The sequence below is a fragment of the Asterias rubens genome, chromosome 21 (genome assembly GCF_902459465.1).
Source record: "Asterias rubens chromosome 21, eAstRub1.3, whole genome shotgun sequence".
Lineage (NCBI taxonomy): Eukaryota > Metazoa > Echinodermata > Asteroidea > Forcipulatida > Asteriidae > Asterias > Asterias rubens.
In genome coordinates, this window is record NC_047082.1 from 5053004 (window position 1) to 5069403 (window position 16400).

Here is a 16400-nt window from a genome sequence, read left to right on the forward strand (position 1 = left end):
AGTCGGTGATATTACTGATTACAAACATTAAGCTTATTTAACTCACAAGGAATGACGTTAACATAGCGATTCTTGTCCTTGTTTTTGTCGTCCTTTGCTCTTTCACATGAATGGCGGTCGGAATCAGGCAAATGCTAACAAGTGCAATAAATATTAAATGAAGCAGCTTGTTATTCTTAATCATAATGAAGTGGCAGTGGACCTTGTAAGTACCGATGACTTCATTAGTTTGTAAAAATGGGAACCCGAATGTGTCTCTTTCGGAAATGCAGTTTTTGTTTGTTAACACATTCTGGCACTTCAGCAATGCACTACACATATAAATATCGAAGTCTTATATAGCGCACGGGATATCTACCAAACAAGGTACTCAAGGCGCTGAGTAGAAAGATTATTGTAGTGATCTATTCTGAGACCCAATTATTTAGCACCTTATAAGGGTTTACAAGGTGCTACGGCGCATACAGCAGCCACAGCCAGGAACACCCGGACGAATCCCTTCTCTTTTCGATAAGTGCACTGGGTTCTTTTACATGCATTAAACAACACACGGGACCAACGGCTTTACGTCCCATCCGAAGGACGAAGCATTGGTTAAGTATCTGGGGATTCGAACCCACACTCTGCTGATCAGAAACACCAGAGTTTGAATTCGGTGAATTCGGTGCTCTTAACCGCTCGGCCACGACACGTACCTTAATGTCAACAATCAGGAAGATATTTAAGTTTGCATCAACGTACTTTCGAAAAAGTTCACAAAATCGGTAAGATTTTAGATCTGTTCATCAGAACATTAAAAGATTGGTTTATATACACAGGGAACTTCCTGGAGAATCGGGGAGAGTTGTCTTAAAAGAAGTGCGAATATTGGGGTGATAATTAAAGGTCCATTGAGGGGTCTACTTGCGGTAAAAAGCTCACATTCTGATTTAAGTACAGAACCATTACTATCATTACTCACCTCATAGTCAAACAGAAACCCATTGCCTTCTTTGCACGTTTCCTTCTTCTTCTTGCTGACATAATCTTTCAACTCTGATAACGGAATCGGGAAAGGAGCCGTAAATTGCTTCTTCTGGCTAAACTGCTTCGGTTTGGCTGCTGCAGTTGGCGGTACAGTGCCTCGTGAAGTGGCTGGTGCCGTGGCTGGTGCAGTGGTTGGTGCCGTGGCTGGTGCAGTGGCTGGTGCAGTGGCTGGTGCCGTGACTGGTGCCGTGGCTGATGCCGTGACTGGTGCCGTGGCTGGTGCCGTGACTGGTGCCGTGACTGATGCAGTACCTCGTCGTGCAGGGACTGGTGCAGTGCCTCTTGCAGTGGTTGATGCAATGGCTGGTGCAGTGGCTGATGCAGTGGCTTGAGCAGTACCTCGTCGTGCAGTGCCTCGTGCAGTGGCTGGTGAATTGGCTGCTGCAGTGGCTGGTGATCTGGCAGCTGCAGTGGCTGATGAAGTGGCCGGTGCAGTGGCTGGTGAAGTTGCATCCATGAATTCATAGTCGTCATATGGATTTTCTTGTCCATCAGAAACACCAGAGTTTGAATTCGGTACCTTAATGTCAACAATCAGGAAGATATTTAAGTTTGCATCAACGTACTTTCGAAAAAGTTCACAAAATCGGTAAGATTTTAGATCTGTTCATCAGAACATTAAAAGATTGGTTTATATACACAGGGAACTTCCTGGAGAATCGGGGAGAGTTGTCTTAAAAGAAGTGCGAATATTGGGGTGATAATTAAAGGTCCATTGAGGGGTCTACTTGCGGTAAAAAGCTCACATTCTGATTTAAGTACAGAACCATTACTATCGTTACTCACCTCATAGTCAAACAGAAACCCATTGCCTTCTTTGTACGTTTCCTTCTTCTTCTTGCTGACATCATCTTTCAACTCTGATAACGGAATCGGGAAAGGAGCCGTAAATTGCTTCTTCTGGCTAAACTGCTTCGGTTTGGCTGCTGCAGTTGGCGGTACAGTGCCTCGTGAAGTGGCTGGTGCCGTGGCTGGTGCAGTGGTTGGTGCCGTGGCTGGTGCAGTGGCTGGTGCAGTGGCTGGTGCCGTGACTGGTGCCGTGGCTGATACAGTGGCTTGAGCAGTACCTCGTGCAGTGGCTGGTGAATTGGCTGCTACAGTGGCTGGTGATCTGGCTGCTGCAGTGGCTGATGAAGTGGCCGGTGCAGTGGCTGGTGAAGTTGCATCCATGAATTCATAGTCGTCATATGGATTTTCTTGTCCTGCAGAAGGTTTGTCATTGTATGCTCGCACTTCGGCTGCGTATAGACACATTAAATAGTTGTCATCAATTATGAGGTGCAGATCTTGTTCATTATAGTGTACTATTTGATCAATCTTTTTTTATTTAAGATGCTCTAACACATGTCTTAGATTTTCTTTTTGAGAAAATTGGGTTCAAACTTTAAAGTTTTGTAAAACTGGCTACATCCGCCAACTGACGGTGAATAACTGTTTTTGTTTGGCAACAAACTAAATTCACAAAAACAGTCAAGACTATTAAAGTAAAAAAAGCATAACAGAAAAATGCTTTGAGCAAGTCTGCATAGGGCCTCGTGGTGCTAGTCTGTTGTCCCCTGATATGGTTCATATTATTCATTTCTTGATGCTACTGAAATGAATATGCACTGTAGCTCGCAAAACGGAGGAAACCCAAGTTATAAACAAACCAAATGTGTGGAGCCTTTTTGTACTGATCCAAAACAAGAATTTAAAAAGTTGAATTTATTTCCCTCAAAATACGATTTCGATCCAAAAAAATAATATTCTGTTTTCTTGAAAATCTGTCCTTACATTTCTTCCTCCTGCAAAGATGGAACATTTTAGAATAACGTCATAATGAAGGCCTATATAAACATCGGCTCAGTAAATCAACAAAAACTGTTCGTTCCCTTATTTTCTTCAAATTTTACAAATAAATCTTGACCATTAGTCTGTTTCTCTAGTACTGATGATAGATGTAATTTTTTAAAGTTTGATAGTCGTCGTTTGATAGTCGTCATACATATTTTTGTTGAAGTTTTCCAAATTATATTTGACAAAATCAAGTAGTGAATAGAAACGTTTGTTTGTTTGAGATAGACAAAGGGGAATGACTGTCATGGTTTATTAAAATGTCTGAAACTACATTATTCAAATGCTGCGATGTTAAAATGACGACTATCAAACTTTTAAAAATCGTATCAGGAATGTAAAATATGCCCTACCAGTTGCAGCGTTGTAATGCCTACGATCCACTGAGCGGCGATTAAGCATTTTATTCCTTCTGTTTCAGATAAAGTACACAAAAATCAAGAAATGTCAACTTGAAAAACTTAAGGAAAAGTAACGACATTATTTTGAGAAAACAAAATAGTATTTTGTCGGATCAAAACTGTATTTCGAGGTTACACAATAAATCAAACTTTTAAAACCTTGATTAGAAACTAAATGCTTTGGTATATTACACTTCGTTTGTTCGTTGATTCATTATTTTGGAAAGGTTTTTCACCCCCTTGTCTTATTAGAAGTTACAAGCTGAACTGCACAGAACACGTGTTACAGTAAAACAAATAGTATAATGGCTAGCTTTGATCAGCAGAAGTTTGTGACAGGCATTTCACATAAAATGCCATCTTCAATGGGAGACCTTGGGATGCTAGGTGGCAGCAGACTTACCAGGTAAATTTCCATTGTTAACGTAGTTCTGAGCGTGCCCACATGACCGAGAACAATGGATTTTACTTGGTAAGTCTGCTGCCACCAAGCGTCCCAAAAGTCTCCTATTGGTATCCTCTCCTGAGTAAAAAGGTTTTAGCAAGTTTGTTGGCCCATGGTTTTGATTTGAGCGTTTTCCCGCTCAATGCCCCTTATTTTTGACCGCGCGAGGGCGCTATAAATAGTATTTTGATCACTTCCGGGGGTACACGCGATTCGCCCTGCACAAATTAATAGGCGTTCTGTCACTTTTGTTGCGCCGTAGTTTCAATTTGCTTTAGAGGTGGATTATAACGGCTCCTTTAAAAGTCTTATTGTCTGTGATGGATTAGATGTCTGTGGTTATAATGTGTTCCAATCTTTAAAAACTGTTTTGGGTATGAATGAATATACCCCCGGAAGTGATTGAGAGCGCCCTCACGCGGTCAAAAATATGGCCCATTGTCACAATACAAATTACCTTATTTTGAAGATCAATACAGCTACAATAAAAATCCAAACAAGCATGATAACCGGAACCACAACACCAGCTATTGGTGTGCTTGCATTTTGTGGCACTGCCAAACAAAGAATACATTTTTAGAACAAGTTTTAGAACAAAATTGTAACATCATTATTAACCAATTGTATTGATGTTAAGCCAACACCTTCCACATTCAAGAGAAACCTATCTATTAAATGTGTTTTTTATATTAAGTTTGATAACAATGACAAAAATAACAAGTTTAGGATACTGGGTCAGTTTCAACCAAAAGCTGGCTGCTCAGTTTGTGAGTTGTCCAATCAAAACCTAAATTTTATAATTGGCCTAGTACAAACTAAGACAATAATGTTACTACTAATGTAAACTTATTACTAAATCAACTGATGTAGGCAAGCTGAATGAATGGGACAAACAATATCCACTGAGGGATTATTATACAAATATAACATGGTTTGAGGGTGACTAGTCGACATAAGCTCCCCGAGGTATTGGAAAGTGACAAACTAGTTCCCGAGGCGAGAAGCCGAGGGATCTAGTCATTCCAATACCGAGGGGAGCTCATCGACTAGTCACCCGAAATAAACCATGTTATACTTGTTTTACTATACTACATACATATTCAGTTTCGGAAAATGAGTCTTGAGCATGACCAAAGTATGACTGTGAAATAAAATGCACATGATAAGTTTGTTCATGTGTTGGATGTCTCTAAGAGAGCACTGTTCGTGCGTGGGTACAAAGCAGTACCACGGTCGTAAAGCGCATGGGAAGTAGAATAGTGCCCGGGGATGACGTCGCACAATGATAATGCGCAAGACAAGTATAATAGCAACCGAGGAGCTATTCTTGTCATGCGCATTCACCACTTGCATGAATCCTCACGAGTACGCTTGGTAATTTAGCAAAGTTAACACCCGGGACGTGATGATGAATGGACCAATGAGAACTCGACTCTCCGTCGTGGCGTGTGATTAGCTTCCCTGGGTCTACCCCGCGGTGCTCATTCAGGTGAGCCCCTGACAAGAGCTAAACGAACGACCACTCACCGCTCTCTTAGTGACGTGATGCACCTGGGGCCAGCCCCCAAGTGACCCACTCCACAAGCAGGGCACTGATGGGGGTTGCCTCGGGTTAGCCCCTGGAATGACGTCAAAGCTATTCGATCACACCGGGGACCCGGGTCGACCCAGGGAAGCTAAACGAATGCACCCGATATGTGAGTGATATTATGATACAGCGATGCATTGTGTGCCAATGTGGTTGCGTGGTAACCCAAGAATTGTAGCTTTTATCCACATTACAGTTAAAGGCACCAGACTATTGCTTTTTTTTCTGCCTCAGTTTGAATAGCCTGGGTAGTACGATAAAAGGTCAGTAATAGAGCAGTAAATTACCTTGAACTCTGAGTGGCTCACTCCACTCAACGGCATAAGTCTAAAAAATGAAGAGGGATAAAACCACAATTTATATTGTACCTTGTAACTTACAGTAGATTGAACCATGTTTTAATGGTTCATAATATCATGAAATCATTTATTTTTAACAATGATAAGAATAGCAATGCATCTTGACCATGAAACTATGTAAGAGTCGATTGTTGATAATTTGGTTTAAATTGTGTTTTTGTTACTTTTTCGCGATCTGACATTCCTCAAACCTGCGGTTTGTATACGTTTGCGAAATGCCGCATTTCTGTCATGACACACGAGTCGAATGCACAAGAAACGCCCTGTTTAATTATGTTAGGCACACTTCGCGTGCCACCCTTATTTAACTATGGTCATGGTAATTAAGACCCCCCCCCCCTTTGGCAAATGCCTATGTATTTATTCATTAAACAGTTGGATAAAAGAAAGTTAATGTGGAGTGTGGAAATGTGTTGTACAGGTTTTTTCAGCTTTAACTGTTCTGCCATCTTGTCGCTTCTATTACAAATTTGTTGTGTCATGTATTATGTTCATCTGTCCCTTTTGTCTGTCTGTCTGTCTGTCTGTCTGTCTGTCTGTCTGTCTGTCTGTCTGTCTGTCTGTCTGTCTGGTTGCCTCTTTTTCTTGTCTGTCTGGCTGTTTTTTACAAGCTTATGCTTACCAAAACGACCCGACTCTATTTATTTATTCATGTTTACTCTTACTTAAAGAAATGTTTTGCTTTACCCCGTAATACATGTAACTGTTGTTATTCTTTTATGAGAGTATGGACATAATTGTATTCTTGAATTAAATTGAATTGAATTGAAATTGAAGTTAAAAGCAATGTGAGCTTGAGAGAGAGAGAGAGAGAGAGGACGTGTTGCATGTGAGTGTTAGGGTTGCCGACCAAACCAGCAGGCGAGTGGATACAGCCACCGTATCAGTTTTGGGCTGGCCAACCACAGTTGACCAATCTCCACAGCAACGGCAGCCTGAAGCCAAACAGCCCTCTCCAATTTAATTACCGTAAGTTGTTTGGTTAACGAAAGTTGAGAACTTAAATGAGTTTTGAAAAAATTGTATTATTGGCTTGGAAGTGTTGAAACGCCTACGAAGTTTTACAAAAGTTACGATGACGAACTCGCTGTTTTATGGTATAATTCAAGTGTGATGATTTAGTCAATTGTGCTAACAGTTTCAGTGATGATGGAGACAATTTCCTCCAAAACGTTTAAGTTTAGACGTGATGAAAAACATCGACGAAAGAGTATGAAGTGGTAATGAAATTATGTTGTAACAAGAATGTATTTTCTGATGTGCTTTGGGTTTGGAAACCTAGTATTAGACAATTTGGTAAATTTCGTTTATAGATGACCATTTAACCCTCAGCGACCCCATCAAGTGCCCAAGTCTGACTGGATCCCAAGGACGACCACATCAGGGACACGTAGTGTGGCGACAGGCGCTGATTAACACCCTGCTCACACAGCACTGCGACCTTACGAAGATCATGCTTATCAGCCCGATCTCAAACAAGTATCAAGTCGTTGTATGATCGCCGTCAAAATCCAGGAAATGTGGTAGCAAAGGTTGGGCCGGTAGTTAACCCGCTTTTTGTTTTTTATTAGCTGTTTTTTCTCGGTGGGGGGGGGGGGGGGGGGGCGTTTTACCCCGGGGTTAACTCCCTTAACCAAACCCCTGAGCAGACTTATGCTTGTAGTGTGAAAGATCGACCCGGCAAATAACTAATAGTGTGAAAGGGGCTTATGTGAGAACGGGGTATTATCGCTAACTTTGTCAAGCAATTCATCTGTGTATTGGCATTGGCAAGCATGGTAGAAGTTAGCCACATACAAAGAATATGACACAATATAAAATGCTTACTGATTCAGAAATCCTACTGACTGATCCCAGATAGATGTCATATTGAGTGTTGCTTTCCAGGGGTTTGTTTGCACTATTTCCCAGTGTTTCTCCATCACCCACAGTGAATGTTGCAGGGAGATCTTTCTTGAGTAATTCTGCTGCTACATAGTCGAGAGTTGGTTCAGTGGATCGTTGGTACCTTGCTCCCCTGGTGTCTCTTCTAGTGACTGTCCTGTGAACTCGCCATACACCAATTTGCATGCCTCTACACAACACACAAACATAATTTTCATGAGTAACAACTTAAATTTATGTTTTCTAGAGAAAGGTTATTTCTTTGTGTATACCACACGGGGGCAATAACTAATAATGCTTCACTATACAATACATTAATGCAGATGAACGAGGCAAGGTGAATGTGGGCGCAGTGTATATATGTTGATTTTAAGAAATACAATTTGAAATGTTTGTCATTCAATACATAAATTAATTTGCTGAGAAGGCTAGGCGAGACATAATTAAAGAGATAATTTAAAAGAAGTACCTTTCCACTTTGAGGTGGTTACTTTGTAAGTTTGGAATTTCCATACAGGAATCATAATAATTGTTTAGAAATGGTATGTCCACTTCTATTCATTTTGCTCTTCTAGATGCCTTCAGGGGAAATGTTTTGAGTTAGTTGAATTGGTTAACAACTTTAAAGGAACACGTTGCCTTGGATCGGTCGAGTTGGTCTTTGAAAAGCGTTTGTAACCGTGTGTTATACAATGCATATGGTTAGAAAGATGTTTAAAAAGTAGAACACAGTGATCCACACATACTTGCCTCGAAACTGCGTGGTTTTCCCTTTACTGTGCGAACTAACACGGTCGGCCATTTATGGGAGTCAAAAATTTGACTCCCATAAATGGCCGACAGTGTTTGCCGACAAGGTAAAAGGAAAACCACGCAATTTCGATAGATACTTGTGTGGATCATAATATTCTTCTTTTAAAATATTTGTCTAATCATATGCATCCTATAACAAACGGTTACATACGCTTTTCAAGGACCAACTCGACCGATCCAAGGCAACGTGTTCCTTTAAATAAACTAATCGCAAAATCGAAATAACATAAGCAGTTTCAAGTTAATACAAAATTAAGCAAAAGTGCACAGTAACCAGTCAGCTTATTATATAAATGAAATTCAGTGCTGATAGGCCGGTGGTCTGAAGCTCGCGTTAAGATCTTAGGTGGGCTTTATCAAAAAAGGAAATCATCCCAGGCCAAGATTTCACAAAAAAAAAGATTGACCTATAAAGCCTAGCATTGCTTCAACTTACGTAATGTACTTCGATGGGGATGGAAGATTCAAAGCAATAGTTACTGTAGAAGAAGTCAAATCTGAGATATCTTCTTCGGATAGCCGAGTCGGAGCAGGAAGATCTGTAAAGTCAAAGAAAAACATCAGGGAACATTCTGTATCTAAAGACTCGTAAAGGAGCATCTTAAAAGTCAAAATCTTTGGAACGTTCTAATTCCAGAAGACGTACACTGATCAGTAACTGACAGTTTATATCACAAACGTCTACAAAACAAAATCTTTCAAATAAACTAAATTACTCAAGTAAGAATGTAGCACTTCATAAACTCAATTCAACTAAGCTATTATCTGATTTCTATGTCCCACAATACCTGTCTCAACTTCAGTAAATGCCTCTAATGTTGCTCTATCTCCAACACCAACACTGTTGAAACCTTTCAGTCGGAAATCATATTTTGTGGATGGTTCTAAGCCACTGATGTTGCTGTGCATATCTGATGGTTCTATATCAACCGATTGAAATGAGCTGTTTGGACTGAAGTTGGTGTCATAAGGTTTTGCCAGCACCCTGTATGAGAGCTGTACATTGTTTGTCAAATTGGAAACGATAAAAACACAATTATAGATGCTCATATTATGTTTTAAACAAAATTTACGGTTGTGTATTTGCTAAACATTCCACCAGGGCATGATGACTTTGTATTTGCAATGGTTGGAGATACTGAATTCCTTTTAGATCAGAGACGATGCAACATATAGCCCGTTTAAATTGGCGAACTCCAACCTAGAGTCAGTGTGTATTGGTAAGTTTATGTATCGTATGGATTTACACGTACATCGACCTCAAAATCTAAATCTGAGGTCTCGAAATCAAATTCGTGAAAAATTACGTCTTTCTACAGAAAAGTACGTTACCTCAAAGGGAGCCGTTTCTCACAATGTTTTATACGATCAACCTCCCCCCATTACTCGTTACCAAGTAAGGTTTTTTGCTTATAATTATTTTGAGTATTTACCAACAGTGTCCACTGCCTTTAAGTTACTGTTGCAAAGAAATTATCATTTTATTCAGTCTCGAAATTATGTATAATTGGATTGACAAAGATACATTAATCGGATTGAATCGGATGCTATGAAGACTCACTTTGTATTTAGTTATCACACCGTTTCTTTGATCACATGGTATTTCACTCCATTTAACTGCCACACTATGCTTCGTTGCTGATGTACTCGTGAAATCTGTTGGAGATCCCGAAGGCTCTAAAATAGTAATTTTAACACAAGAATCAGCAATTAGGTTAACTGTTTACATCCTTTTGCTAAAACTTAAACATTTTGCATCTGTCACGATGAAAGAAAGTATCATAGGCTTTTAATCTAAACCTGAACATTAAATCATAATTTTCCCTCTACAGTAATATCGTCGGACGTAGAGGTCAAAGTGCTACAAACTTTGAAGGATCACTCGGTTGGTTTCCTTCAGAAAGATTTCACATCAAAAGAAATTAGAGCAGATGTACCCTATTGTTAGGGTCATGCTACTTTGGATAGTTTACAAGTTGGCCCATTGGACTCCGTTCAGAACCACATTTACCCTTAGTCATTGATTTTCCTGGCGATATCGGCACTGAAAAAAAAAACCCGGCTCTTGCTTCCAAATTGTTCATTTTGCATGCAGTACCTGCTGCCCTCATGGTTTTTCTAAATTGTCGGTGAAAGTTGCGTATAATGGACTTATGCCTTTTACCAAAACATGCGCAAAGTCGTTGCTACTCCAAACTCCAAAGTTTACACTTTACCTTTAATTTTCTTCATCCAAAAAAACAGCAAAAGTCAAATTAGTCCTCATAAACCACATGTAAGTTATTGAGGATCAGTATTTTCGAAGGAATATTAAAATGAGGGCGTTGCTAACCCTTGGGGTTTTGATTTCCGAGAGCTCCTGGGAACAGATAAAATTCTTATCGGAGAAGTCAATAAGAAGAGCATGATTTATAGAAAATAAAATTGTTTTATCTTCATTAGGCAGACAAAAAGAAGTCTGAATTCAGATAAAAGTCTTAAAGTTCCCATATCACAAACTCACCCTTCTCAGGTGTTCTCAATTCGATATGATCCTCAGTCTGAGCTACCCCAAGTCCTGCCTCATTCCTGGCAAGAACACGAACCTTGTAGATTGAATTGGCCTCTAAAGATGAATCGGGATGTGGTACATAAGACTGCATCTCTGTTGTGTTGTGTAGAGTTTCAAACTCCCCAGCCTCCTCTTGGCAAAGAATTCTCTCTACCAGTTGATATTGTACCGCATAGTCAATAACAGGACACTTGTTTTGAGGAGCTTTCCATGTAATGGTTCTGCTTGGAAGTACCCTCAAACTGACTTGGTAGATCACTGCAACAGGAACTGGGGGTGAATGTTACACAATTTAGTTTTTCATAATTGTCAATGTCATGTAACAAGTGGTGTCCTGACCAATGAGTCAAGCACACTGTACTCAAGCTATGGCGTTTCCGACCAGTACAGTGTGGATTTGATTGCCGGTCTTGACACGTGTTTTGTAAAAGGCATTGAACACGTTTGGTAATTACTCAAAATAATTGGTAGCATAAAAACTGACTTGGTAACTAACAATGGAGAGCTTTGATTGTATAAAACATTATAAGAAACGGATCCCTCTGAAGTGAAGTAGTTTTTGAGAAACACGGTAACACCATGTATGTCCTTTGTGTCAGCTAGAGTTGGTTACTTAGAGATCTGCCTTGCAATTTATATTTTATCACCGCCAAGTTGTTGTTTTTTGGTTTTTTTTTCGGGAAACTTCTTTGACAACCAAACATGTGCAGTGCCATTATTGTCCTCTGGATGTGACGTAAAGTGGTAGGTCCGTGTGTTGTGTAATACACCTAAAAGAACCCAGACACTTCGTTACAAAAAAACTTGAACAAAAAGGGAAATGGTCTTTGCCCACCTCTCTGGTGGCTGAATGCAGTAGGACTTCGGATAGCAACGTATTCAACAAAATTATGTTAATTGTTTGTATACAATATTGTTTACCTTTTGATGATTTTGACTTAATGTTTTACCTTCTAGTATTCCTGCGATGGCATAATGGTAACTAAACTGGTGAACTCAAGACATTTCTTTTCCCCACCCATCCTAGTTTGTTTGTTTTTCTTCTGTTGTCATAGTCTCATGTAAAGCGCTCTGTTCTCCGTAGAGCGCTATATAAATGCTTCATATTATTATTATTATTATTATTATAATTTGGAAAGTTTTTGTTAAAGGTTTAACAACATAAGACTGTTGTTTGCCATTCTTACCGTAACACATTCTGCAGTTTGGATGAATGCCAATCTGACCATACGGACAAGAGTCTGCAAAACAAAAGTTGTTTTAAAAATCTTGGTTATTTTTTTTTGATATTTTCAGTTATTCTCTTGGCTCACGGCCTTGGGAAATTAAAATCACAAGGCATGTTGCAATTAGAACATGACGGAAAACTGACTTGGTGACCTGCCAACTGCTCGATTGAGGAACAAAGTAATAAAAATGAGAAAATGAAACAACATTTTGATGAGCTGAGCGACTGGGGTTGAGCTTGTTGAAGGCGTTAGCGTCAGCATTTTGTCACCCCAAAATTTTCAAACTTATCAAAGTCAGCTGCGGGGAAGGACATCATCTATTTCAAATTGTACTTTTTCAAGGTCAGCTTACATTATAGTTCGTTTGGTAATTACAAATGTATTGTCTTAAATCAACAGCAGAAATGAAAGAAAGAATGGAAATTGAGTGGTGTAAATTAAATGTGTACTCACTTTGGCAGTTTTCACCTCTAAATCCTCTCTCACAGAGTACACCAGTTTGGCATGCACCAGAAACTCTGTTACAAGCTCCACCACCAGCACAATGACACTCCATGGCACAGTTAATTCCAAACCACCCATTGGAACAGTCTGTATGAGGGAATCACCCAAAGTGGGTTTAGAAACAATGCGGGATGTGAAAATACCAGAATTAATACCAGTGCCAATTCTTAAAGGCACTTGAAGGATTACTCCAAATAATTTTCAGCTGTGATAACGAATATTCATGTTGGTTTTACCCATGTAAAAAGTAGTATTTTATATATAGGTCTGTCATTAATATGACATCTCTACTCACCCTCGCAATTCACTCCTGTGAAGCCAGATTTGCAATTACTGCCTGGGGTGCAAGTACCAACTGTACTGTTACAAGCTGAATTTTCACAGCGACATTCCAAAGAGCAACCTGCGCCATACATACCATCTGGGCAACCTAAATGAGAGAAGTCAGTGAGAGAAGCTGCAGGTGTTTATACTCACAATAGAAATTGAATAATATTAAAGAATATCAATGAATACCAATTGTTGTGGCCGAGCGATCGTATTCATCGGACCCAAGCTCCGGTGTTGTCAGGAGCAGAGTGTGGGTTCCAATTCCGGTCATGACATCACCCCTTGAGGGTAAAGTCGGGGGTAAATGAAGTGCATTCTGCCCTACCAACCAGCCTCCTATATAGTGGATGATATCCTTGCATACATCCTTTCAAACTGTGAATGGTTGGGGGTAGGGGGGGGGGGGTAAAGTTCACTGCTTCATCCCCAGGTGGGGCATCAACGTGCCCCCATGGCAGTTTATCTGGGTCGATAGCCCTAACTAGTTATGTGTAGCCATAAACCTTGTAGTTGCCATCCGACCTTGTGAGTTTGGTGATATCCCATAAAGGAAGTATTTAAAAGAGGAAACCAACAAGGTTTGTCCTGAGTCTTCCCCTTACCCTAGCTCAACCCATGATTTGGTTCCCAGGCCATTCTCAGCATAATAATTCTCATACAAGTTAAATAAACACTTTTTGCTGCAAGCATTATTTTTAATAAACAAATTCATTTTTAAATGCATTTTTCCCCCCATCTAATTTACAGCTTCATATTTTCATAATAGTCCGCTAAAATTATATTAAGACTTCAAAGAAACATTTTCAGTTTCCGATAATCACCCCCAACTGTGAAGAACGTGCTCCGAATTTTATAGATCAAACTTTTGTCTAAGCTAGCAATTTAATCCGCATTTTGTGAGCAATATGACACACATTTTGTCGTATTAACAAGAAGACGAAACATTTCACAAGACGGAACAATGAATGATATAAAAATATATCCCTTCCTCTCTGGCTAGGTTTAAGGAACAAGGAATAAAGAAATCATTTTCTTGTTTCCTTTCGGGTGGGTTTAAGGAGCACTGGATTGAATGATATATCTCTTCCTATTTTAGCTGGTTTTATGCAAACACTCACCCCATATACTTAAAGGAACACGTTGCCTTGGATCGGTCGAGTTGGTCTTTGAATAGCGTTTGTAACCGTTTGTTATGAAATGCATATGGTTAGAGAAATGTTTAAAAAGGAGAATACAATCATGGGAGTCAAGAATTTGACTCCCATAAATGGCGTTCTTGTTTGTCGACGAGGTGAAAGGAAAACCACATCCACCACCCCACATCCGTTATATGGATTCTATAACAAATGGTTACAAACACTTTGCAAAGACCAACTCGACCGATCCAAGGCAGCGTGTTCCTTTATTACCGCCCGAACCACAATCAGACTCCCTTTCCCCAATGATGAATCATACATTGTCAATAAACGATGTGCGTTTATCTTCGATATTATGATGCACAAAATACTATTTTGGAGAAAAAAAATGGCAAATTAGTTAACTTAAACAAAAAGGAATAAATCAAAAGACTGTTAACAACAAAAAGTACACCAACTTATTAGGTTGTTTCTCCAGCAATTGTGTAAAGTAGCCTATTTTTGAAACTTTTCTGAAAAGAAAAGTTGCTTTTTCCAAAAACAGTGGGGATAAATAAACATGTTAATAACACTAGATTGTGTATTGATTTGATCTGTCTTGCCATGACTTTCAATAGGAACTTTTTCATACCTTGTTGTTTACAATTTGGACCTGTGAAGCCAGCAGCGCACGTACAGCCAAAAGGATCCGGAAGACAAAGTTGATTGCCAAGGCAACCATTATCCCAGTTAACGGTGCATCGGATACCACAGTCTTGACCAAAGCAGTTGTTGTTATGCACTGTGGAAATATTAGAATAAATCGATTATCAATTGTTATTTGGCTTAATACTTTTATTGCCAGCTTTAAACTAACTCTTAGAACTGACATAAGATGAAAGATGGATTGGAAAAAGAGTAGTGCCCCACCTCAACATCTTCGTTTGTGTGTGTTCATGTCATTCCTTTGTATAATTATAACACACAAAAAACCTTCTTCTTGACAATCAAACATCCACCAAGTCATCTTAAATAATTCTTCACATGATAATGTGTTCATTAGTTTATCTTAAAGTCACCTGGAAATGGAATTTTAATTTTTTTTTTTTCAAACATAAGAGTATATATGTTTGGTAACAATAAAACAATTATTTATATGTTAAAAAAATAGATAAAGTTGTTTGGGGGTTGACTCCGCCTACCCCTTTTGTGCCGTCAATCGATGCAGACTTTGACTTGATGCGTACAGTAAACACATGTGCAAAGTACATGCAAGTCCAAGTCGTGAGCTGGAACTTTTCGAAAAAAAATGTTTTCTTGCATTTTTCCGGCAATGCCGACCAAGTGTATTGCTGCTGGATGCAGCAAAACAACTAAAGATGGGGGTCAGTCTGCATGGCTGGTCAGACTCACAAGAGCAATAGTGCCTAGTGGTCCGGTCCGACGTCGGTGCGGCATCTAAATATAGCTCAAGCCCTAAATGTAGCCTGACCTAAATGTAGCCCCGAACATGTACCTAAATGTACCCCGGACCTTAATGTAGCCCCAAACATGTTCAGCTCTGTGCAGTATTTTTCCTTCAAATATCGCGCCTCGATTGACGCCACGGACAGCGCCCTCATGGGTGGGGGCCTACTCATAAATTTGTAAAAAAGATAAGAACTATTTTTTTAGAACCTTAGTTAACTGTTTATTCTCATTCCACTCATCAAAACACATATATTAGTGACAAAAGCTTTATTTTGACATTTACCACTTCCAGGTGACTTTAAACTGTGGTTCAGAATTGTGTTTACGTTTGTGACTTACCAGATCGACAACGGACACCGCTAAATCCTGGAGCGCAGATACAATCACCAGTCTTATCGTCACACTGACCGCCATTGTAGCAGAATGGACAGTCATTATTACATGATGGACCCCATTTATTGGGAGAACACTCTGAAAAAGAAATGAATAAAACTTGTCTGTTTTATTGTTTATTCATGTCAACTAAAAATGGATTGCATAATATGAATCTTTAAAATGGGCAATGACCATCATGATGATTAGGAGTTGTAAGCTTTGATTATGAAGTGTGGGTGCATATGGACAGTCATTATTACACGATGGACCCCATTTATTGGGAGAACACTCTGAAAAAGAAATGTATTAAACTTGTCTGTTTTATTGTTTGTTCATGTCAACTAAAAATGGATTGCATAATATGAATCTTTAAAATGGGCAATGGCCATCATGATGATTAGGAGTTGTAAGCTTTAATTATGAAGTGTGGGTGCATATGTTATTAGTTACATTTTGTGGCAGTAGAAGAAGCTGATC

General features: G+C 39.4%; 1 protein-coding gene across 1 annotated transcript in view; it reads right to left on the reverse strand.

Moving 5' to 3' along the window:
- The window catches only part of LOC117304766 (receptor-type tyrosine-protein phosphatase T-like), a 38873-nt gene that overhangs the window by 18768 nt on the left and 3705 nt on the right, over nt 1–16400 (reverse strand). Inside the window, exons 4-19 of the mRNA XM_033789373.1 lie at nt 15888–16019; nt 14731–14880; nt 12929–13063; nt 12583–12720; nt 12088–12141; nt 10853–11170; nt 9911–10026; nt 9138–9345; nt 8786–8888; nt 7480–7726; nt 5581–5620; nt 4163–4259; nt 3213–3271; nt 1813–2264; nt 962–1546; nt 47–134 (exon numbers count right to left, since the gene is read on the reverse strand). Of these exons, the coding sequence (XP_033645264.1) occupies nt 47–134; nt 962–1546; nt 1813–2264; nt 3213–3271; nt 4163–4259; nt 5581–5620; nt 7480–7726; nt 8786–8888; nt 9138–9345; nt 9911–10026; nt 10853–11170; nt 12088–12141; nt 12583–12720; nt 12929–13063; nt 14731–14880; nt 15888–16019 (2922 nt within the window). The remainder of the gene's footprint in view (nt 1–46; nt 135–961; nt 1547–1812; nt 2265–3212; nt 3272–4162; nt 4260–5580; nt 5621–7479; nt 7727–8785; nt 8889–9137; nt 9346–9910; nt 10027–10852; nt 11171–12087; nt 12142–12582; nt 12721–12928; nt 13064–14730; nt 14881–15887; nt 16020–16400) is intronic.